At 41.9% G+C, this 23,798-nt stretch overlaps 3 protein-coding genes across 6 annotated transcripts in view; 1 reads left to right on the top strand and 2 right to left on the bottom strand.

Annotated features, from left to right (window-relative positions):
* The first annotated feature begins 3,507 nt into the window (after positions 1–3,507).
* On the top strand, positions 3,508–11,488 carry aida (axin interactor, dorsalization associated). Of its 4 annotated transcripts, none has more exons than XM_041860907.2 (11): positions 3,508–3,840; positions 4,632–4,698; positions 4,993–5,046; positions 7,417–7,471; positions 7,580–7,643; positions 7,905–8,008; positions 8,470–8,484; positions 8,815–8,937; positions 9,140–9,262; positions 9,418–9,535; positions 9,739–11,488. In XM_041860907.2, exons 1-11 carry the CDS (start codon positions 3,734–3,736, stop codon positions 9,833–9,835), a joined length of 927 nt encoding a protein of 308 aa, XP_041716841.1. In that variant the 5' UTR covers positions 3,508–3,733; the 3' UTR covers positions 9,836–11,488. The 4 variants fall into 4 exon arrangements, with proteins under 4 accessions (XP_041716841.1, XP_041716842.1, XP_041716843.1 ...); XM_041860908.2 differs by lacking the exon at positions 8,470–8,484 and adding an exon at positions 8,268–8,276; XM_045210284.1 differs by lacking the exon at positions 3,508–3,840 and adding an exon at positions 4,425–4,518.
* A 1,417-nt stretch (positions 11,489–12,905) lies between these two features.
* LOC123482452 (leucine-rich repeat extensin-like protein 3) lies at positions 12,906–13,931 on the bottom strand. The gene is made up of 3 exons (XM_045210088.1): positions 13,914–13,931; positions 13,468–13,834; positions 12,906–13,337 (listed from the first exon to the last, which is right to left on the bottom strand). Exons 1-3 carry the CDS (start codon positions 13,929–13,931, stop codon positions 13,030–13,032), a joined length of 693 nt encoding a protein of 230 aa, XP_045066023.1. The 3' UTR covers positions 12,906–13,029.
* Positions 13,841–23,798, bottom strand: part of LOC121565682 (transport and Golgi organization protein 1 homolog) — a 78,751-nt gene continuing 68,793 nt past the window's right edge. The window contains 19 exon segments of the mRNA XM_045210087.1: positions 13,841–14,793; positions 14,972–15,018; positions 15,124–15,195; positions 15,984–16,058; positions 16,061–16,096; positions 16,327–16,349; positions 16,472–16,657; positions 18,161–18,228; positions 18,427–18,625; positions 18,811–18,949; positions 19,039–19,129; positions 19,253–19,305; positions 21,458–21,539; positions 21,724–21,846; positions 21,958–22,062; positions 22,178–22,249; positions 23,184–23,294; positions 23,415–23,492; positions 23,601–23,689. Coding sequence (XP_045066022.1) covers positions 14,623–14,793; positions 14,972–15,018; positions 15,124–15,195; positions 15,984–16,058; positions 16,061–16,096; positions 16,327–16,349; positions 16,472–16,657; positions 18,161–18,228; positions 18,427–18,625; positions 18,811–18,949; positions 19,039–19,129; positions 19,253–19,305; positions 21,458–21,539; positions 21,724–21,846; positions 21,958–22,062; positions 22,178–22,249; positions 23,184–23,294; positions 23,415–23,492; positions 23,601–23,689 — 1,820 coding nt within the window. The 3' untranslated portion in view covers positions 13,841–14,622.

The following is a 23,798-nucleotide window of genomic DNA, read 5'->3' as shown; positions in this document are numbered from 1 at the left end:
CAAACTTTACAGTTGGCACTATGCATTGGGGCAGATAGCATTCTCCTGGCATCTGCCAAACCCAGATTTGTCTGTCGGACTGCCAGATGGTGAAGCGTGATTCATCACTCCAGAGAACACATTTCCACTGCTCCAGAATCCAATGCTTGGCATTATGCATGGTGATCTTAGGCTTGTGTGCGGCTGCTCGGCCATGGCAAACCATTTCATGAAGCTCCTGACGAACAGTTCCTGTGCTGTATATAGCCTCGCTATTGTTATTTTTACTGCTGCTCTTTAATTATTTGTTACTTTTATTTATATTATTTTATTTTTAATTTTTTTGTGATTTTTTGGGGTATTCTTTCTTAAAACTACATTGTTGGTTAAGGGCTTGTAAGTAAGCATTTCACTGTAAGGTCTACACCTGTTGTATTCGGCGCATGTGACAAATAAAATTGGATTTGATTTGATTTGTTTAATCTGCCTGAGGAGAGAAGTTGAAACTTTGGGTGGAGTACATAGGAAGGGTAGGAGATAATTTTATTTGGCTGTCCCATGATTGTTTGTTCACACCCATCATATTCATTGATGTCTGGACAGTAATTTTAAAGTAACTGACAATTTCACAAACCAGGCAAAAATGCCATATAATAGAAAGTTCTCTATAACAGTCTGGTAGAATAGGAGCATGACCTTGGGTTTGACTCCAAAAACCCTGAATCAACCCTGATTAAAGTCCACATTACTGTATGTAGCACCACACCACAGGTGAGTAGTCACCAATGGATTTTAAATCAAAAAAATATTTTCTTGACATGTATGAGATGGTGGTAATCACACCACTGCACAAACCTCTCAATCAATCGTATGTTATTTTTAAAGCCCGTTTTACATCAAAGCAAATCAAATCAAATCAAATTGTATTGGTCACATGCGCCGAATACAACAGGTGCAGACATTACAGTGAAATGCTTACTTACAGCCCTTAACCAACAGTGCATTTATTTTAAACAAAAAAAGTAAGAATAAAACAACAACAAAAAAGTGTTGAGAAAAAAAGAGCAGAAGTAAAATAAAGTGACAGTAGGGAGGCTATATATACAGTAAAATAAAGTGACAGTAGGGAGGCTATATATACAGGGGGGTACCGTTGCATAGTCAATGTGCGGGGGCACCGGCTAGTTGAGGTAGTTGAGGTAATATGTACATGTGGGTAGAGTTAAAGTGACTATGCATAAATAATTAACAGAGTAGCAGCAGCGTAAAAAGGATGGGGTGGGGGGCAGTGCAAATAGTCTGGGTAGCCATGATTAGCTGTTCAGGAGTCTTATGGCTTGGGGGTAGAAGCTGTTGAGAAGTCTTTTGGACCTAGACTTGGCACTCCGGTACCGCTTGCCGTGCTGGTAGCAGAGAGAACAGTCTATGACTAGGGTGGCTGGAGTCTTTGACAATTTTGAGGGCCTTCCTCTGACACCGCCTGGTATAGAGGTCCTGGATGGCAGGGAGCTTTGCCCCAGTGATGTACTGGGCCGTACGCACAACCCTCTGTAGTGCCTTGCGGTCAGAGGCCAAGCAGTTGCCATACCAGGCGGTGATGCAACCAGTCAGGATGCTCTCGATGGTGCAGCTGTAGAATTTTTTGAGGATCTGAGGACCCATGCCAAATCTTTTTAGTCTCCTGAGGGGGAATAGGCTTTGTCGTGCCCTCTTCACGACTGTCTTGGTGTGTTTGGACCATGATAGTTCGTTGGTGATGTGGACACCAAGGAACTTGAAGCTCTCAACCTGTTCCACTACAGCCCCGTCGATGAGAATGGGGGGCGTGCTTAGTCCTCTTTTTTTTCCTGTAGTCCACAATCATCTCCTTTGTCTTGGTCACGTTGAGGGAGAGGTTGTTGTCCTGGCACCACACGGCCAGATCTCTGACCTCCTCCCTATAGGCTGTCTCATCGTTGTCGGTGATCAGGCCTACCACTGTTGTGTCGTCGGCAAACTTAATGATGGTGTTGGAGTCGTGCCTGGCCATGCAGTCATGGGTGAACAGAGAGTACAGGAGGGGACTGAGCACGCACCCCTGAGGGGCCCCCGTGTTGAGGATCAGTGTGGCAGATGTGTTGTTACCTACCAGGAGTTGTCATTAAGTGCTTATACAGATACCTGGCCTAAACCCCCCAAGAGCAAGCAAAGCATAGTGGCTAGGAAAAACTGCCTAGAAAGGCAGGAGCCTAGGCCATAGGGGAAAACCTAGCGAGGAGTGGCCATTCCTCTTCTGGCTGTGCCTGGTTGAGATTTAAGATTACACGTGGCCAATTAAGGCCACATTTTTCTTCAAGATGTTTGAGCATGTTAACACACTTTACAGTTTCAGTCAAACTTTATGTAGAAGTGATTAGGTTAATTTGACAGTCTTTTCATAATATGTTATGTTGCCTACAGTGGATTTACAGTGGATTTCTGGTAGGCATCATATTGATGGATTTTATTGTTGAGCTTGTCATTGAATAGAATGACAATACAATGCAGAGTCCAGCAGTTCCCATTCTAAAATGGTTTGCTGCCAGATTCTAGAAGAGTAGATTACTGAGCCAAAAACTATTTTATTGTCATTCTATGATGATAGCCATGAGTTATAATAAGGAAATATAGATTTCCTGGTAAATGAAAAACCTGTATAGTTTTGTGCCTAATAATAAGCCTACAACAGTAATTATAATAAGCCTTATTATCAAAACACAATTTTATTGTCACCATTTGATACCCAACCAGATACCCAACCAGAAGTATGAAAAATGTATGCACTCACTAACTGTACGTCGCTCTGGATAAGAGCGTCTGCTAAATGACCAAAACAATTAATAATATGAGTTATATACCTAATACCTAATATGTATTGGTAAAAAGTGACATAAAAGGTCAATTATTTTAATTTAGTTGATAAGATAGGTGTTTGTTATTTGTGTTTCGTTAACATTTAACTGAAACAGTTTAGATCGCACCTTTTTAGCTCTCCCAGTCTTGTTTCACACCGATAAAGTCAAAGATTTGTATAACTAAACCAAGATAGACCACAGCCGGTCGTTTCAAACGGAAACAAATGAGTAATAGTGGGCAGAACAAACAGGAGGTGGGGCAGAGCCAAGCACGAGCTAGCGAGATCCTATTTGCGCGTTGTAGCATATATTTGCATATTTCCGATAGGGAATGACTACTCTGTGACGTACGAGTGTGCAATAACTCAATTCGCCTTTGCACTCCTTCTAAACAATGCACTTTTGCAAAGGGTAAACTCTACAGAACTTAGTCCACTCTGTTCTTAACATATTCTAGTTTAGGGAACAGAAAACTGTATCGAGATCAATTGTTTCATCGATATGAAAATTAGCAGAATATCGGTCAAAATCCATCTGTTCCATCTTCTCCCACTGCCGACACTTGGCTTCCTAGTGGTAGTGAGTGGAAACGCCAAGCGGATGTTTCACATTTATACATCCGGTGAAATATCGGTCTCATTGTTCTATCTGTGAATATACTGCATATTGTGAGAGGCGGGACTTCCCTTCGTTCACGGATAGAAGTTTAGGTGAGAACGCAGAAGGGCTTCGTTACTGTATCAACTATTGGTAGGCCTATCACCGGTTTAAGCCTCGGTACAGCAGCACAACTACTAGGATACAATGACGCCGCGAGGGACATAGTAGCCCATATCGGCGATGCTAACCTGAAAGGTCTTGTGCAACTCCACCCTGTGAACATGTCTGATGTCAACAAGACTATCCAGAAATGGCACGCGAGTTTCAGAAAGGGCACGGACTTTGATTCGTGGGGACAATTAGTAGAGGCGATAGATGAGTACCAAATGTAAGTTGCATCACCTGTCACAGTGGCTAGAAGAATGACAAGAATGCGAAAGGATGGTTGCATCTTACTATCTATTCAAGAGAATGTGTACACTGCTCATCTCGAAATATGTAGTAAAATATATCATTATTGTTTTCATTAAGTATCACGAAAGGCAGCAAATCTAAAAAACATCTGCAATAGAAAGCCATTGCATGATCTTTGATGTGGTGAAACTGTAACTATTTTCTATAGGCGTTACATTGTTACAAAGAGGGGCAGTCAATTTGCATCTGTTACAATGTTGCTATCATATTAGTTCATAAATCACAATTATAATTACATTTGAGTTGATGCATTCTGCAAGAGCAATTTATATGACAGAGCAAGACACTCAAATGGGTATAGGGAAATTATCTGCCACGCCCTCCTATTCTTATGGGTGGAGCTCTGATCTGTGGATGTGTCATAGGCTGCTCCTGATGAACAAAAACAAATGAGGATACGTTCAAGACATTATTAAAGAAGTTTATCTTAAAATAGATTTCTATACTGTATTACACAGGCATGACAATCCATGATAATTTTGAGGCTACAGTACCTCTTCTCTTGGCCCAGGAGGGGGAATGAGAACAACACATTTGATTATTGTATTGCCACAACACCCATCCTTAGATGCCTTCAACGATGACTAGTACTGTAGGTTACGCAAATTTTTTATTAACATATTGTTTCCATATTTTGGGAACTATTAGTTTAACCTGATTAAGAATGTGTTTAACTGATGTTTCTATTAATTTCTATTTATTTAGACTCGCAAGGCAGCTGCAGAAAGAGGTCCAGTCAACAAACCCATCTGACTTCACAGAGGACCAGAAGGTACATACTTTACTCAGACTAATTTCAACACCAGGTGAATTAATGACTACTTATATTCAACACCGGGTGAATTAATGGCTACTTATAGGCTTAGGCTACCTCAACCTCACTTTCCTCTATCTCACTGTCTTACATAGCCTATGCTGATTTTCATATGCCTTATTTTTATAGCTGAAAGATACAGTTTTTCATCACAACATATTTATTGACAGAAAAAGGTTTATGACATTCAGTGTTACCCTAATGATGTGGTGAAACCTACTGCTAGCCTGTGTTGATTTGTTTTTATTTAAGAAAACATTAGGGAAGTTTGCAACATGCCTGGAGATGAGAAGCGCTGCCTTGCAGGTTTGTACCTCTGATTCCCCTGACAATTATTGTTTTATAGTAAAAGACCACTAAATTAATGCTCTCTTCCTAACTCTTCATCAGTGTTGAAGCGTCTATAGGCGAGGTGGTGAATACAGTTGTGGTCAAAAGTTTTGAGAATGACACAAGTATTGGTCTTCACAAAGTTTGCTGCTTCAGTGTTTTTAGATATTTTTGTCAGATGTTACTATGGGATACTGAAGTATAATTACAAGCATTCCATAAGTGTCAAAGGCTTTTATTGACAATTACATTAAGTTTATGCAAAGAGTCAATACTCTCCCGAGTGGCGCAGTGGTCTAAGGCACTGCATCGCAGTGCTAGCTGTGTCACTAGAGATCCTGGTTCGAATCCAGGCTCTGTCGTAGCCGGCCGCGACCGGGAGACCCATGGGGTGGCGCACAATTGGCCCAGCGTTGTCCAGGGTAGGGGAGGGAATGGCCGGCAGGGATGTAGCTCAGTTGGTAGAGCATGGCGTTTGCAACGCCAGGGTTGTGGGTTCGATTCCCATGGGGGGTATAAAAAATAATGTATGCACTAACTGTAAGTCGCTCTGGATAAGAGCGTCTGCTAAATGACTAAAATGTAAATGTAAATGTAATATTTGCAGTGTTGACCCTTCTTTTTCAAGACCTCTGCAATCTGCCCTGGCATGCTGTCAATTAACTTCTGGGCCACATCCTGACTGATGGCAGCCCATTCTTGCATAATCAATGCTTGGAGTTTGTCAGAATTTGTGGGTTTTTGTTTGTCCACCCGCCTCTTGAGGATTGACCACAAGTTCTCAATGGGATTAAGGTCTGGTGAGTTTCCTGGCCATGGACCCAACATTTCGATGTTTTGTTCCCCGAGCCACTTAGTTATCACTTTTGCCTTATGGCAAGGTGCTCCATCATGCTGGAAAAGGCATTGTTCGTCACCAAACTGTTCTTGGATGGTTGGGAGAAGTTGCTCTCGGAGGATGTGTTGGTACCATTCTTTATTCATGGCTGTGTTCTTAGGCAAAATTGTTCGTCACCAAACTGTTCTTGGATGGTTGGGAGAAGTTGCTCTCGGAGGATGTGTTGGTACCATTCTTTATTCATGGCTGTGTTCTTAGGCAAAATTGTGAGTGAGCCCACTCCCTTGGCTGAGAAGCAACCCCACACATGAATGGTCTCAGGATGCTTTACTGTTGACACAGGACTCACCTTGTCTTCTCCGGACAAGCTTTTTTCCGGATGCCCCAAACAATCGGAATGGGGATTCATCAGAGAAAATGACTTTACCCCAGTCCTCAGCAGTCCAATCCCTGTACCTTTTGCAGAATATCAGTCTGTCCTTTATGTTTTTCCTGGAGAGAAGTGGCTTCCTCACTGCCCTTCTTGACACCAGGCCATCCTCCAAAAGTCTTCGCCTCACTGTGTGTGCAGATGCACTCACAACTGCCTGCTGTCATTCCTGAGCAAGCTCTGCACAGGTGGTGCCCCGATCCCGCAGCTGAATCAACTTTAGGAGACGGTCCTGGCACTTGCTGGACTTTCTTGGGCGCCCTGAAGCCTTCTTCACAACAATTGAACCTCTCTCCTTGAAGTTCTTGATGATCCGATAAATGGTTGATTTAGGTGCAATCTTACTAGCAGCAATATCCTTGTCTGTGAAGCCCATTTTGTGCAAAGCAATGATGACAGCACATGTTTCCTTGCAGGTAACCATGGTTAACAGAGGAAGAACAATGATTTCAAGCACTAAAGCTTCCAGTCTGTTATTCTAACTCAATCAGCATGACTGAGTGATCTCCAGCCTTGTCCTTGTCAACACTCTCACCTGTGTTAACGAGACAATCACTGACATGATGTCAGTTGGTCCTTTTGTGGCAGGGCTGAAATTCAGTGGAAATGTTTTTGGGGGATTAATTTCATTTTCATGGCAAAGAGGGACTTTGCAATTATTTGCAATTCATCTGATCACTCTTCATAACATTCTGGAGTATATGCAAATTGCCATCATAAAAACTGAGGCAGCAGACTTTGTGAAAATTAATATTTGTGTCATTGTGAAAACCTTTGACCACGACTGTACATGCAATACCAATCTGTGATGTCATCTTATTAAATGTGTGTGTGTGTGTGTGTGTGTGTGTGTGGACATGTCCCAGCTCGCCAGCCAATTATCATATTGATGAAAATCCAGCGTCTGTGTTATGACTAACATACGATTACATGATGTTATGATTTCTAATTCTAAACCTGCTATGATATGCATTTAACTCTGAGTGAATCACAGGCAGATTTTGTCAGAGTTGTCAGATGTTCCAAGGCTGTGCCAATAGAATATTTCAGTATTTTCCATCTTCTTTTGCTCCTTTAGTGCACACAGTCTCAGGAGGAGTTCAAGTTGGAAGATCTGAAGAAATTGGAACTTAGTACGTATACTAGGAGGAATATGATATCGTCATCATTTGAATGCTTTATTTATCATTAGTTGAATGTTTTGGCAATGAAATGTGTTAATTGTGCCTTTCTCTCAACAGTTATCAAGAATATTCTGACATATAACAAAGATTTTCCTTTTGATGTGCAGCCAGTGCCCTTGAGGTAAGTTAAGATCTATGAACCATCACAATGCAGGCCACTTATTGTCGTATCCAATGTAGATACAGACAAAACCAGAAGCTTTTGGTTTAAGTACACAATAATCAGAACAGATCAGAGCAAATTATGCAGTAAAGCAAAGGGTATTACTAAAAATGCAACAATGGCTGCTCCATCTGAATGACCTAATCTGATCTCTTAACAACATGCTGAGCCTGTAAATATTCAAAACAAGTAATCTAACTAATGAAATCTTACATTCAGGAGAATCCTTGCCCCAGGGGAGGAGGAAAACTTGGAGGTGGAAGAAGAGGAGGAGGATGCTACAGGAGCAGGCTCCCCAGAATCCTCTCCCAACAGAGTGCCAGGTAAGTACTCACAAAGTACTTGCAAAGTACTCAACAAATACTGTGTTGTAGTCGTAATCTATGGTGTATATAGAGCATTCATAACCATTGGTCACTGTATTCTGAATCTGTTGACTATGTCATTTTGCCATGGTTATTTCTTCTGGCTTTGTGTCCCTGTGTTGAGTGCATTTGTGATTGCCGTCTCCTCTGTTCCCTGTCTCTGTTGGTGCTCTGCATGGCTTCGTCGCTCTGTTCTCACTGCCTGCTCCATTCACAGCTTTGCAAGGTATGGTTTGGTTGAGCAATAAGGGGCTGGCATGGGTCTGAATGGGTCTATGTCTTATTATAGTTTTGTTGTAGCATGAATATGATTGCCTACTAATGGACAGTTTGTTATTATCAATAACCCTATACTACTACTACTACTAGATAACTTTAGTTGTTGAATCTACTTTACAATGTCTTCTTTTTTTTACAAGCGTTCACCAAAATGGGTATGTCATCTTAGCCTTACCTGTTAGTCAGTCTACAACTTCTTCTGCTGCCTATTATTGTATAAGTAAAATAATGCTGACAGTAATGACTTGAAGAAGGATCTGCAAGTATAAACACTGGTTACGTCCCAAATTACACCCTATTCCCTATATAGTGCAATACGGCCCCTATGGTCCCTAGTCAAAAGTAGTGCACTATATAGGGAGTAGGGTTCCATTTAGGACGCTAACATTATATTGATTTCAGCTGCATTAGTTCTGGGAAAGTGGGAATGTTTTATGCAATTATTGTATTTCTTTAGAAAGTTACAGCTTTCATGTCTCCAACAGGTACATTGTTGCCACGGTTACCCTCAGAGCCCGGGATGTCGCTGCTCACGATAAAGATTGACAAGATTGGGCTGAAAGATGCAGGGCAATGCATTGATCCCTACATGACAGTTAGTGTGAAAGGTACTGTATGTAGGCTATATTGTTTAAAATGCTGAGATGAGTTGCTTACCTTCACATCTGAAATGGTAAGGTCTGAAACAGTGATAAACTAGACATTTTGTAAAAAGAATTATCTCTGTTGAGTTGACGCTTGACAGTACATTTTTTATATTTTTTCCTGCAGAACAGCCCAAGTGAATCTGAACGTTTTGTTTCCCAACAGATGTGAATGGCATTGATTTGAACCCGGTGCAAGACACACCTGTGGCTACCCGAAAGGAGGACACATACATTCACTTCAGCGTAGACATCGAGATCCAGAGACATATCGAGAGACTACCAAAAGGTAGTCAAACTTTCTATTTCTACTGAAATAGTAGTGGGGCCTCTATTTAGCTAGTATCATGTAATATTAAGCTACTACAGTGTCCGTTTATGTTCAAATCCTTGCAGAGGGATTGGGCGGACAATTGTTAATCCTGAATTTTGTTCATGTTCCAGGGGTAGCTATTTTCTTTGAGTTCAAGCACTATAAACCCAAGAAGGGGTTTACCAGCACAAAATGTTTTGCCTTCATGGAAATGGATGAGATCAAACCTGGTCCCATTGTGATCGAGTTGTGAGTGACACATTGTTGAATTTTCCAGATTAACTTTCTTTAAATGTACTCTCTATTTTATTTAAAGATGAAAATAAATCAAATTTGATAACTATTTCTTTGGAGAATCTCAGATTTGAGTGTTATTTTTTGTTGTTGTTGGTCAGTCTGCCCTTTGAATATACAGTTTGAAATAATCACTTATTTATGCTATCGGATGTCAGGTACAAGAAGCCCACTGACTTCAAGAGGAAGAAGCTCCAGCTCCTGACAAAGAAGCCACTCTATCTCCACCTCCACCAGACGTTGCACAAAGATTAATAACCGAGGTCACTGAATGGAGCACATCAAGAAAGCAGAAGCACCACAGAATTCCACTGTAGTCATCAGACATCCAACAAAGTTTGGTGTACCTACTGCGTATCCGCCTCCACTCACATCAGCAATACTAAACCCAGCAGGCCCAAAGGCCACACCCTCAACTCTGTCATAGGATGGCCCTGGATGACACATATTAACTACAGCGGTGACAACACCCTACTGTATAATGCTGCGTTCGTAACCAGGTGGGAGGTGGGAATTTACCAGTTGTGAAGTCGTAAATACCAGTTGGATGCATTCACGTGCTTTGAACTTGTTGAGAAAGGCTGATTTGTCTAATGGCCAACAAGCTTCCTAAGCCATAAACTAAAAGCTATCATGCTGGTAAACAAATGAGTGTTAAAAAACCATATTAATAGATTGCTTTTTATAAATAAGGTTTTGTTGTTGAATTTAACTGCCGAAAAGGCTGTTATCCAGGTCATTTCCTTAATAGGTGACGTCAGAGGTCAGCATGTGGGAGAAGTGGGAGCTCAGGATGATATATACGAGTTTCTCACTAGTAATTTCCAGTTGGAGGGCCGTTCAAATGGATTTTTCCCAGTCCTATATGGTAAATTCCCACTTGGTTACGAACGCTGCATTTGACCCCTCTGATGCCAATTAGCGATAACTTTTTTCTCCTCTCTGCATGACGTTCAATGGAAAATAAGAGTTGAGTTAGCAATTGGCACTGTATGTCAAGCAACCAGCAGAAAAACAACCAGCCTCGTCTTTAGTCTTCCTCTGTCTTTCCGTTTGGGGACAAAAGAGGAACAACATGGTCATAGGTGGTCAAGCGGTGTATTGATGATGTCATATCCTGGTGCCAATTTCAAATGGGCACAATGAGATATTTTGACACAACTGCCACAGAGTGAAAACATAACTGCCCTGTTCATTTACTTAAAAATGCACCCTTATCACTGATCTGGCATTATTTAATAGGTAAAAGCAATATATTGGGATATTTGCTTTAATCTATCCTATCACAGATCTGTGATTACTTCAAGGATGGGCGGAAGTAAGGATGCATTTTATTACCATTAAAAAAGGATTCTGAGATGCTATGATGTCATCCTGTTGTAAAGGGATTTGAAAAAGGATGCTGCATGTAACTGAAGTTGATTTCTACCTTTGTTTTGAATGCTGTTCCCATCAATGCCACAATGGCTAACCACTATTAAAACATTGTCTACATTTTTATTAATATTTTGATATTTTTTTTGTAATGGCACTAACTGAATATACTTATGGTGCTTTCAAGACAACTGGGAACTCTGAAAAGAACGAGGTAAAATCATGACGTCAGTGATCTTCAAGTCGGAGCTCTAGAAAGAGTTTCCGACTTGGAATTCCGAGTTGTATGACCGTTCAAAAAGATATCCCAGTTGGGAGTTCCCAGTTGTCTTTCCAAGTTCCCAGTTGTTTTGAATGTGGCATTTAGAGACACTAATCAGTGCATATTATTGTGTGTGTGCTGTCTGACAAGGTTGACGATTGTCAATACAGTGTTGTGCTTTGGGTGACAGGTTGTGAGAAAATGAACATTTATCATTGGATTGACAATTTACACTGCTTTCATTTCTAATAAACAACAAAATGCTGTTTGAATAGTGGTCCTCCTTTACACTTACTAAAGGAGCGAATCCTAACTAAACACATGTCAAATTTTCACTTGGCTTGTTCGACATTGCAGGTGACTGCTGACTGATCTACAAATGACCTTGCATCATAAAATAAACTGCTAATTATTTGTAGATCAGTCAGTCACAATTGAACCACAATGGATCACGTATTTGATGCTCACTACCATAGCCACTGTCATGCAAGACTAGTGAAGGCTTTGCAGGAGTGCCCATAGCAATTACCAGAATTAACCACTTCAGGAATAAACAGATGGGTATTACTGTAGCTGTTATTGATAGCATGTACAAAGAGAGCAAATTCAAGTGTAGGGTGTGGCCGACAGAAAATTCACTTAGTCATCATGATTAACCTTCAGTAACTCCATTTATGGCTTCACATACTGTATAAGGCAGAGCAGAGCCCAACTATACAATCATTTGACAGCCTTGATAACAGTGTACATAATACCATTCCAGATATGCCATTAATAATCAAATCAGTCAAGTGTTTTGGTAGCAGTAAATATTGTCTGTGGGTACAAAGAAACGCTCTGGGACCTACTCAGAGTTAAACAAATATTTCTCACCAAAGCATACATTATCTGAGCGCAATGATATAAATGTAATGCAAATACGGTCTTTAATCATGTGCAAGAAATATCAGGTTCTTTTTTTACTTGAAAATAAATTGACAAATGTGATGCATCCCTGATGTAACATAAGAACAAAAAAAGACAAACAATGTGAAGGTAATATGACAGGTGTTCAGTTAGTGGGTGATTAATGGCTTTTCACATGTAATATAGCTATCCATACAAAACAAATACATTGAGCACTATCAGACATTTCCTTTAAACTAAAATGGATCTGAAGAGTTGTCATATGCTTCATATGAACAATAGATAACATAACTGCAGTACTTTTTACCAGCTTTATTAATAAAATATCCTAAGAATAGTAAATACATCTCTGACTATCAATTTACACAACCTTCCTTTTCAGTTCATTCTGAAGAGACTGTTTTGGGAAGAGTTAAGATAATACTGTACTTCTGAAATGATTGATACATTTTTTGTAAAAATTTTTAGTCATTTAGCAGACGCTATTATCTAGAGCGACTTACATGATCAATTAGGGTTAAGTGCCTTGCTTAAGGGCACATCAACAGATTTTTCACCTAGTCGGCTCGGGGATTAGAACCAGCGCAAGCAACCCAAAAGTTTGGGGCCCCTTTATTTTTAATAATTTCCATAGGAAACCATGATAACATTGTGAAATTAATACAAAACCAACATAATACCCTTTTAAAAACTGAAAATCCTCAGTCATACAATATAAATATATCTGCCTTCTTGCAGAGTGGCAAGCCTCAGTCACTACTCAAACATACGAAACATAAGACATTGATTTTCTGATGCTTTAATAGGAACACTAACATTTAAGATACTTTAAGAAAAGATACTAAAAAATAAAGAGATGAATCGTGGTTGATTAAATGTAGCCGGGTCGTTAACGGTTGGTGGGTGTCTAAGGCTCTGCCATGGCAGAGCTGACTGAGTCCTGGGGGGCAGCTGTTGCCTGCTGGGAGCTGTAGTCTTGCCCCTGGCCCTGGGAGCCAATGCCGGGCTGGGGGCCCACAGAAGAGTCATGGCCATGGGGGGCCTGTGGCTGCATGGGGGGCTGCCCAGGGAAGTCTCTGGGGCCGCCGTGAGGAGGGTATGGGGCCGCCCAAGGGGGCAGGTGCTGGGGTGGGATGGAATGATCACGTGGTCCATAGTGCACGTAGGTACGTGGGGGTCCCATGGGTCGGGCCATAGGAGTGCCGCTGGAAACACCTAGGTAGAAGGGAAAACAAATATAATACCATAGTACCAACATAACAATAGCATTACTAACCACAGCTGAAATACTAATAGCAAAGAGTCAACTTGAGGTAAAAGCTGGGGGCCAGAATTCACCACCTACCGAATGGGGGAGGCACCGGTCCATAGTGAGAAGGTGGAGGAGGGCACCGGTTGTGTGGGGAAGGGGGACTGTAAGCACCAGGTGGTGGAGGCCGATATTCGGGTGGGATCATGGGACCAGGCGGGTGTCCGTTAGGCGGTGGGGGTCCGGGAGGCATGATGCCTGAGTGTCCGTTGTCTGGTCGGTACACGGGAGGCATGAAGGGTGGGGGTGGGGGAGGAGGGATGTGGTGGGGGCCGGGGCCGGGAGGGGGACGGTAGCAGAGTCCGGAGGGATAGCTGATGATTGGTCTGAGGGGGCCGGAGCCTGAGTCGGGGGAGCTGATGGGAGAGACCAGGAGGGAGCCAGGACCCTGAGGTCGAGAGTTCTGGAGGAACAACAAACAACATTAAAACGAAGAATAGCAATATGTCCATTGTGCTTGTAGCCCTGTTGCTGGCACCAACAGTGAAGACCCCTTTCATGTGATTCAAACAGTTTCGTTAGGTTAGAACAAAACAAACACAATCATGCGAGAAAGACAACAATAACCCACAATAAGTCAAGTTACACAGTTCCACAAGAATCACACTGATTTCGGAATCAGGACCGTTTCCACAAAGCATTAACCTCAAACACACACACAGCTTTAAATGATAACACATTTGAGATATCCATCATGTAGTTGTGCTGAAGTTAAGGCTTTGTAGAACAGTGCCACCATTTCACTCAGTGGGGGTAAGAGGGAGGGTGTCTTAATGTAAGGAACATGTAAAAGCGCTTACAGACGGGCCGCGGTAAGCGGCGAAGGTATCAGACTTCAAATGGGAGTAGAGCGGCAAAACGCTATCAGTTTTGCTAGTGGCTCGGGTCGTGGTACTCACTCCAGTGAGCGGCGCCGCTGGCTCGGCACTCAAGGCTTCAAAATATTAAATTAGCTGAAGTCTTGAGCGGCACATGCGTGACCAATGAGCAGAGTTCATCTTGCCAACCAATCAAACAATGTTTTAATGACAACCTTCGAACTGACAACAACCGGGGACCGCTGGTCTCTACAGGATTTTCTCGAGGTTCAATTGCCGTTTACCGAGGCCCGTCTGTAAGCGCCTTAAGACAAGTAACTACGCATGTCAGAATCCAGCCAGCAATGTTAAGTCTGACAACCATGTGAAGCCACTACCCAGCTGCCTGCCACTCCAGCCACTGATCCACAGCTGGGGTAAGCATGCTCACACACACATCCGCAATCCCTGCCACCGCTGCCTGGAACATAATACTCACTGCCTCTGGGTTCTCTGTGGAGGCCTGGGCCTCAGCCTGTGACTCTGACTCTAGTGGAGTGGTCTGCTTTAGTGCAAACACACCCACATGATGGAGGAACAGGGGGGAGAGATGCACACACCACAGTAAGTACTGAAGGGGTTTCATTGAAACTTTCCTTCTCTAGTTCCATGTCACTTTTTCCCTCCTGACATGGTTACGTAATAAGGAAACAAATAAGCTGTGGAAATTGACTGAAACTTACCGAGCAGTCCAGATTGCTTAGTGAGGATGTACGTGGGGCCATTGTGTCTGTGGAGGAGCAAAGGGCAGAATGATTAGAGGAGATTTAGGATAAGGGCACAATTAGGGAATAATACTACATCAACCCTCAGTGACTACAAATATAATCTCTACCAGGTCTAGCAGCCACTGGGTGTTTGTGGTCAGGAGGGTAACGGCCGTGAGGGTCAGATGGAGGTCGTGGTCCTATTGGACACAAAATACACGGTGATGCCATATTCTCATCTTCTCGAATGCTAATCTTGGCTCTCCTGGTTGTCATTAGACACCTGACTCTAGACCACGTTGCTGGTTCATGCTACCATCTATTTATAGCAAAGTCTGGTCTATTTGCAGTCCGAGGAAAATGTTTGGTCATGTCATGGTAGGATATTACTCTTCTAGAACTAGAACACTTGCGGATAAATATTAATACCACATCTCATATGGTTTAAAAAAATAAAGCAAAGGCTAAAGCTTTTGTAACCTAACGAGTTGCCCCCTTACATATGACCTCACAACAGCTGAACACAACAAAAACAACACCATAGTACTGGAAGAGCAAGAGGCGTTATTCCAAATTGTGAAAGCAAATGAAGGCATGGGAACATTCTGGATCATCTGGACACTCAAACACAGGTGAGAAAGATGGGTATGGCAGTAGAGGGATAAAAGATGGCAGTGAAAGAGACATGAAAGAATGTCATAGAAAATCAAAAAGGAAGTAATCAGAAGACAAAAAAAGGAAGAGGAAAAGGTCAGAGGTGGGTACCAACTAGGAGCAGGATGAGAGCAGTAGGAAGAAAAATAAGGAAGGGAAATGATTGAAACACCACAGGGGAGGTGAAGAAAGGGAAAAAGGAAAGGTGAAAAAGAGAGCAGCGAGTCGGGGCATACAAGGGTGAACAAGGAGGGGATTTGATTGGCTGAGGGATGGTACTGCTCGGCCAATCAGAAGGGCCAAGGCTGTCCGGGCGGGGGTTCAGGAGTCTCACCGTAGAGCTCGTTCCTTCGCCCCACGGGGGGCAGAGGGGGGCGCCCGGGACCCTCTATCATGAGAGGGGGGACGGGGCACCGCCACTCACAGGTGAGGGCCCGTACGAATCACCTGTTTAGCAAAAGCATTTAACAACCTTTAAAACAACAAAACACACAACCAACACCACACAGCCAAATACCGCTGTCAGTCTCTCCACATTGGACCAGCTTCAAGGAATTCAAATCAAAACATCAGGAAAACATGCATTTCAGAAAGTAGAGATCAAACAGCAGATGGGGTATCAGACAGTCAAAACATCCAAGAACTAATCTGAAATGCAGTCACAGCTGAAATCCAACCGACAAGACAATAGAAATTAGCCCTGCCAGGTATGAAACACAGTGGGCAGTTCAGGAACGTTACAGAACGTTCAGATATAAATATATGATTCTCTGTCTTCAAGAATAGAGTCATTTCAGCCCTATTCATTTCATTTCTATCTGCAAGTTATATTCTGATGATTTTGCCTTACTGAATGCGCCACAGACGTGCCAGTCGCCAGCACGAAATAACAAAGGGAACTCTGAGGATTGGTTCTTACCTCGTCGGAGAGGCATGGGAGCCATCCCAGGGGTGGGCTTGAACAGAGGCCTACGGAGCTCATTCAGCTTGCTGGACATGTCAGTCAGTCTAGGGTAAAAAGAGAACAGGCATTTAGCTTCTCAATACTGTACCTCCAAACCTAGACTAATATAGCTTACTGCATTTCAGGGCTCAAAACTGCGACCAAAACACTTGCATTTGCGACCCTTTGACTTGGCAGTGCGACCAATTTTAAATTGGTTGCTAGGGTGCCAGTGAATCTTTTTAGCCGGTCACGTTAGTTTTTGGTTCACAATTTGCTTATTTTTTCTTTATTATTATGATTGTGCAATTGACCAAAAATAGACCATATGAACGGATCTGCCTGTCCCCATTTTGAGTGAGCAATAGGTGAGAGGTGCATTCTAATAAGCACAACCATATGACCGTTGCTTAAAATGCAATTGCGGGAAAAATACAGTTAGCAAAGCAACTACTGTTGTTCTAGTTACAGAGAGGAGAGTCACTGCTTTCTGTGAGTATATAATTACATTTCTCACCTCTCAATATGGAGTTCATGGCACCACTTTACAACTGGAGTAGGCTATGTAGTATATGGTTTTGATGCGCCGCGGAGCGCGCCATTTGCGGTGAATAAGGCTACATCAAGTAGCCTGTATAGGCCTAGAACTGGAAGGTTTTGTAGGACATTACATTCGCTAATATATTAATGAATTAGCCTACATTGGCTATCTAGTAACATTATCATATTTAGAGTTAGCAATCTAGATAAGTGTTTTGAGTTCCCACATCCTCAGGTGGTGAATAATATAGCCTAGGCCAATATGCACAAAGTTGTCCAAAAATAAATCGGATCATTTTGGATTCTATTTCGACAGGTTGCACATCAAAATACCAACCATGCATTCCCTGGATATGTTAGATGAAATATCTTACTTTTTGAATCCTAGACTACCATCTCAGTTGTCTTACTTGTCACAGGATTTTTTTCTTTTCTTATACTGGCTACTGTTGATAGTGTACAAAAAGAAAACTAGCATTCCTCTTGGCTGGCCTACTGTAGACATATTGACCTCTCCTTTGAAAAGCAGTCTGTCTTAAAGGGACAATGTCCTATTTTGAGATGTAAAAAAATATTTAAAAGACAGGCCTACTTTAGAAACAAAATTCTGCAATTAATGCAATGCAATTCTAACGAATAGAATAATGTCTTACATTGCAAAATTATATCATACAGCTTTTTAATACATCATTAATTAATATCCAAATGTAGCCTATTACTAGCTGAATATAGAGAGAAAGCATGCTTCCCAATGCATTTAAAAAACAGTTCACGTTGAACCCTGAGTAAATATATCCAAATCAATGTAGGAACACAAGGGCATGCTAATTTAAAAGATGGCTAGTCATTATTAGCCTGGTTCTGTATGGAATGCAGGTACATTATGGGACACAGGTCAGGTCACCATCTCTGTGCAGTGGCGTAAAATTGGTGCGACCAAATCATGTGCTGGTGCCATCAACTGAATAAGCCTAGAGCCCTGCATTGGTATAGCCCAATTGAGTCTGTTGTATTAGTGTTGCACTCACTTGTTACGAAGGTTAGTTCTTTCCTTCTTCTCGTCCAACAGAGCTCGCTCAGCAGCACGTGCAATCACCTAGAGAGAAGAAAGAGAGACATTTAAAATCTCCTGTTTTGGACTAAATTCACCTTACAATTTACTGGCCAAACAGTAGACTTAAAAAAAATGTCTTGTCCTACTGTATGTGCCATCGGTGGGGGTTGAGAAATGAGAAAAAGACACATTTCCATTGTTTCTGTAACAAATGGACTAATAAAGTTGTACTGTACATACCCAGCTCTCGTGGGATTTCTGCTCCTGCTCAATCATCTGGGCTTTGTAGGACTTCTCGGTCCGTTTCAGCTCGTCCTGGATCTCTTTGATGCGCTGCCTATACACCTTGACCTCCTCCTCGGCCTCTAGGGCCTTGCCGTCCACCTCCGTCAGCATGTCTTTCTTGTTGCGGCGCTCAAACTCCTCCTTGGTCAGCTTCCTGAAAGGTGACACACAAATTAAATCAAACTCTCAATTTAAAGTGCATTTGAAAACCTCAAACTTCACAATAAAAGAATACAGTAAAAGACATTGAACAATGTTTTTTACATGCTGTGGTGCCACTGAGAACAAACCCTACAACGGTATTAACGCATGAACTGAACTGCTTCTGGTTCTACTTACTGCTGCAAAGCATTCTCCTTCTGCTGGTACATCTCGGTCATGATCTCGTTCTTCTGCTGCAGGGTGTTGTACTGGTTCTCCAGGTGGTTCCTGTCACTTTTCACCAACAAGATGTCATGCTCCAGCTGCTGATATTGTTCTGTGGCGATAACAAGTTGATAGTGTTGAGAGAGAAAAGGGAGTGATGCATTTCAAACTCTAGTTGCTGGGATAAAGTGCTTGACATACCTTCCAGCTCTTTCCTGGCCTTCTCTTTGGTCAGCAGCTTGGTCATGAAGCGATCGCGCTCTTCCTCCACGACAGACAGAGTGGTCTGGACCTGTGGTAAGTTGTGCCAAAAGTTAGCGTAAGAGTTGACACACTTCTTGGTTCTGAGCATCAGTTTTATTGGCTTTCAGGTACACAGAAATGTTGGTCCGTTCAAGAATGAACTCAGTCTTACCCGAGAGACGTCCATCATTTGCTTAATGCGGTTTTGGATGACGGTCTGCTTGTCTGAAATGGATCAAACATAATTGTAAACACATTACTGACACGTTTCAGGAATCTAGGCGTATGTCGTACGTCACTACTTCACAGGAGAGGCATTTGAATGTAAACATTTATCAAAATTAGTTTTTTGGCAGAAATGCCTTCTGGAACATGTGAACTTTCATGTGCCTTAATAACAAACTTGTATGCCATCTGTAAATACAAATACAATTGTTAAATTACGAGCCTAGTTGGTTTAGCCACAGAAAAAGACAGGAACCTTCCTGCCAGCCATGATTGGCTGAGATAATGGATGGGCTGGACATAATGAGATGAGTTTGGATTGGTCTGCCATGTAGCACGCTTCTGTCTATAACATGAGCTTCTCAGTATGTGTAGGTAATCCTTTCTAACTTTGCTTTTTTGAAAGATGCTCTCCACTTTCTGGAGAACCGAGCTTTGAAATCCAGTGGAAGCATAGTATGATAGCTAAGGAGATGGAGAAAATGTTGTTGTTTGATTGCAAATATGTGGAGGGAGTCGAAAAGAGAACACACAGAAAGAAGGCAGTTGTATAAAACACCCGTCTCCGGATTACATCTTCAAACTAAGGGCAACCATGGCATCCGTGACAGAGGGAGAAGTGTTCATCCATGTATTCAGGTAAGAGAGTCTAGCTAGCTACATTTTACGATATTATAAGTTTCAAATTTTGTCAGAAAGTAGTTTTCATTGCAAAATAAAGCTTACTGTTAGCCGGCTGGCTCGCTAGCTAATGTTACGTGTATGATCTGTGTAGTAATATTACTCGTATCTCAGAGCCATTTGCATCGCTAGATATAGCCTAATGTTAGCTAGGTAGCATTGAACCTAGTTGGTTAGTTTTAGCTACCAGCAGATTCATACAGGGTAGTAACGTCGAGTTGGAATTATGGTTAATTGTTTAGCTAGCTAGTCTAAACAAAAGACTCCACTATGCAAGTAACCATTTCACTGTACCGTTTACACCTTCTGTATCCTGTGCATGTGACAAATAAACGTTGATTTTATTTCATATAATGTGTGTGTTTACCAGAGATGGTAATGTGAAGAACATGACCGGCACAAAAGTCAAATTTGGATATAACGTTAGGCCAACGAGACAGTGTCCAAGTTCTAAAATTCTCAGGTAGAATGCCCTGCTTTTACTTCATCACACTCACAACCGTAAGCTATTTCCTGTAATTATCTCGCCCTTAACTTGTAAATAATGATCTTGTTGGGAGTTTATTTTCCTGTAATAATTAATACAAATTAGCTAAAGTTAAGACGTTGTCAGCTATATGATATGGTCATTATTTGAACTGGCTAGCCAGCTAACTTAACATTAGCTAGCTGCTAACAAGCTAGAAACTAACCAAAACATTGTTTAGAAATGTGCTTTTAGTTGCCTGGTTTGCTAGATTGACATAACTAAATTCATTTTTAAACAGATGGGTTTATTGGTGTTCAAATACAACAGTTCTGCTATTTTGGACCACCAGGCTGCTGATGTCATGCAGCCTGTTGTTTTTGGGTTTATACTTTTTCATTACGACAACGACAAGTTTGATGTCAGACGACAATAGAATGTTCATGATGTCACTGCGACAACTGTCTACAGACACGTCGATAGACGTAGTATAAACTACCCTTTAGTCTTGAAATCTTTGGTTGTTTAGTACACTACAGTACTCACTGTTTAGCACATGTGAATCCTTAAAGAGAGGGGTGGGGCATTGGCTTAAGAGGGTGTGAACGATGCTGAATGGGTATAGACAAAGAGGAGCTCTCCAGTAGGTGTACCAAAACATTAAATTGATCATTTTCTCAAAAGTGGGGTTACAAGTTTATCAACTTTCAAAGCAGAATTAATTTCCCATTGTTCTTCAACTGTAGTGTATGATATACCATTTTCTAGCTCTGAGTCTCTACTTTTATCCAATGTAAAAAACATAAGAGAAGGCTGGTGGGAGGAGCTATAGGAGGACTGGCTCACTGTAATGGGATAAATGGAACGGAGTCAAGCACGTTGTCTCCAGTTTGATGTGTTTGGTACCATTCAATTTATTCCATTCTAGACATTACAAGGAGCCCGTCCTCCTATAGCTCCTCCCACCAGCCTCCTCTGATTAGGACACTGTGTCAGATGACTTACCATTAGAAGCTTCCCCGTTAGCCACAACTCCATCTTTCAGGTCATCGCAGGCCTCCAGGTCTCCTAGCAGGTCAGACAAAACCTGCCAGAGAGGGAGAGAACCACCAATTATACACTACACTTTTCCCCTGGAATCAGTCAAGAAGAAATATTTTTCTTAACATAATACAGGTGCCATGTTTCTTTGTCATCAGGGTGCGTTTGAGAAGGTGTGAAAAGGAATTGATGCGGTGTAACAATTTCGTAACTTAAAAAAAAAAACTCACCTCAACGTTGTGGTCCTTCTGAACGAGGGAATCCTCCAGGTCTTTCTGGGACTTCTGGTAGACTTTGATCTGCTCGCTCATCTCCCTGTGCTTCTCCTCCCACAACTTGGCAGCATGGTGCAGCTGTAACAAGGAAATGAGGTCATAAAGACAGTTCTATGCAGGCCCTGCATGGCCAATGAGTCCTACACATGAGGCTTCAAGTGTGAATCGTTGTTCTGTATTGGTACTCACTGAGAGGTTCTCCTCCTTCAGGGTGGCAATATCCTTCTCCAGAACCTGGCGCTGGACTTTCTGGGCATCTTCACGGAGCTTGGCTTCATCCATCAGAATGGTAGCCTACAGATTCAATGACAAGGATAATTAAAGGAAATGGACACTTTACATTTGATTGTTGCAATGTTAACATATTTGACATGTTTTCATTGGGCATGTTCACTTATATGAACTATACCTTTGAGAGTGCGTCCTGGGTCTTCTTCCTGCTGCGCTTCAACTTCTCAATGGTTTTGTCCATTTCAGACATCTATGGGCAAAGATAATGATAAGCATAATGACAACCATCTTTCTCTGTGCTCACCAACGAGTCATCCTATTTAGGCTAGTAGCTGGCTAATAGTAGCTGCCTATGCTGTCTACATCAAGAAGCAACTGCTCTCTAGGGCGGTTATCTCTCTCGTTTGCAGGCTGTCCCTTCCTCTCTGTAGTCAATTACCAAATTTTCTGCACTAAACTATGTTGAATATTTATTTGCCTGTTGAAAATTAAAACTTCCTACAACGTCTCTGTCACAAGCTGGGCTAGAACTCCGGTCTCAGATGTGGAGAGCTGGGGGGTTCTACCCCTTAGCCACAGAGGAGGTATAGTTGGACCCAAATGAAACACCCAAGGCAATACTCCAGGCAAGTAGATTTAATGTAAAAACAAAGGTTCTTCGCACTTCAAAAATAGTCCAACAAAAGTTCTTCTCCGAAGGAGGTATATTAACAGAGGTAGAGTAACAAAACAGGAGGCAAAACAAAATAACTCCACGAGGGGAGAAAAACAAACTAAAGATAACTTAGAAAAGCTTACTTGGAAAGACACGGTGGGACAAAGCAGGAGACACATAGCCAGGACTCAGAAACCAAGTGAGAAACAAGGGGAAAACACACAGCTAAAATACTCAAGGGGAAACAAGGCACAGGTGACCTGGATCAAGCTAATAAGGACACACGAGGAAGAACTAAGGCAGAGGGGAACACCGATGACCTCTAGAGGCCCGGAGACAAACAGGAGGCAGGAAGCTGACAGTCTCAAAGTTTGTGCTTGATTTAATTTCTCTAGAGAAACGGCACATTGAGCTCACAGAATAAAACAAACTTAATTGAATTAAAAGAATTGAACAGATGTCAGACAATTGGTTGTTTTGAAACCAGGGGGAACATTTTTATTCCGGCTAATCGCTCAATATTACTCACCACATCTTCATGTTTCGCAGTATTGGCTCGCTCATCGTCAAAGGATCTGGCGAGTAAGTTATTTTCCTTGTCCAGGCGCTCATTTTGTCTCTCCATCTCTTGCACAATATTCTATTGGATAGAAAAATAAAATGGTGTGTCAATTCAAACACTATGGAAAACAAAAAATTAATAAAAAATAGTCAGCATGACAATGATGTGTGATCAAGATAATATTTCCTAGAGACTCACCTCCAGTTCCTGGATCTTCTCCAGAGATGAAGTGGCAGATTTCTCAGATTGCTTTTGCTTTTCTTTAAGTTCTTCGCCCTGAGGGGAACCCAGTAGAAATACATTATAAAAACAGTGTTATGTCCCTTAATTCACGTTGAACCCAAAATTCTGGATCTTGGTCAGTGAAAAGTCTCTGCAACTTACCTGTTGCTGCAGTTCAGCGACCTTTTGGAGTATCTCCTTCTTCTCTTGTTCAAGCCTTTCCATCCTGTCCGTCATCTCTTTTTCAGTAGCTAATAAAACATATGACAAGAGTATGAATTCAGACATGGTTTACACGTGACAAGGACACCAGCCTGTAGGCAATATGAATGAGGATTCACTATGCACCATAAATTGCCA

Source organism: Coregonus clupeaformis, chromosome 33, assembly GCF_020615455.1.
Source record: "Coregonus clupeaformis isolate EN_2021a chromosome 33, ASM2061545v1, whole genome shotgun sequence".
NCBI lineage: Eukaryota > Metazoa > Chordata > Actinopteri > Salmoniformes > Salmonidae > Coregonus > Coregonus clupeaformis.
Note: the sequence above shows the minus strand (reverse complement) of the source record. Positions and strands in the feature narration are given on the sequence as shown.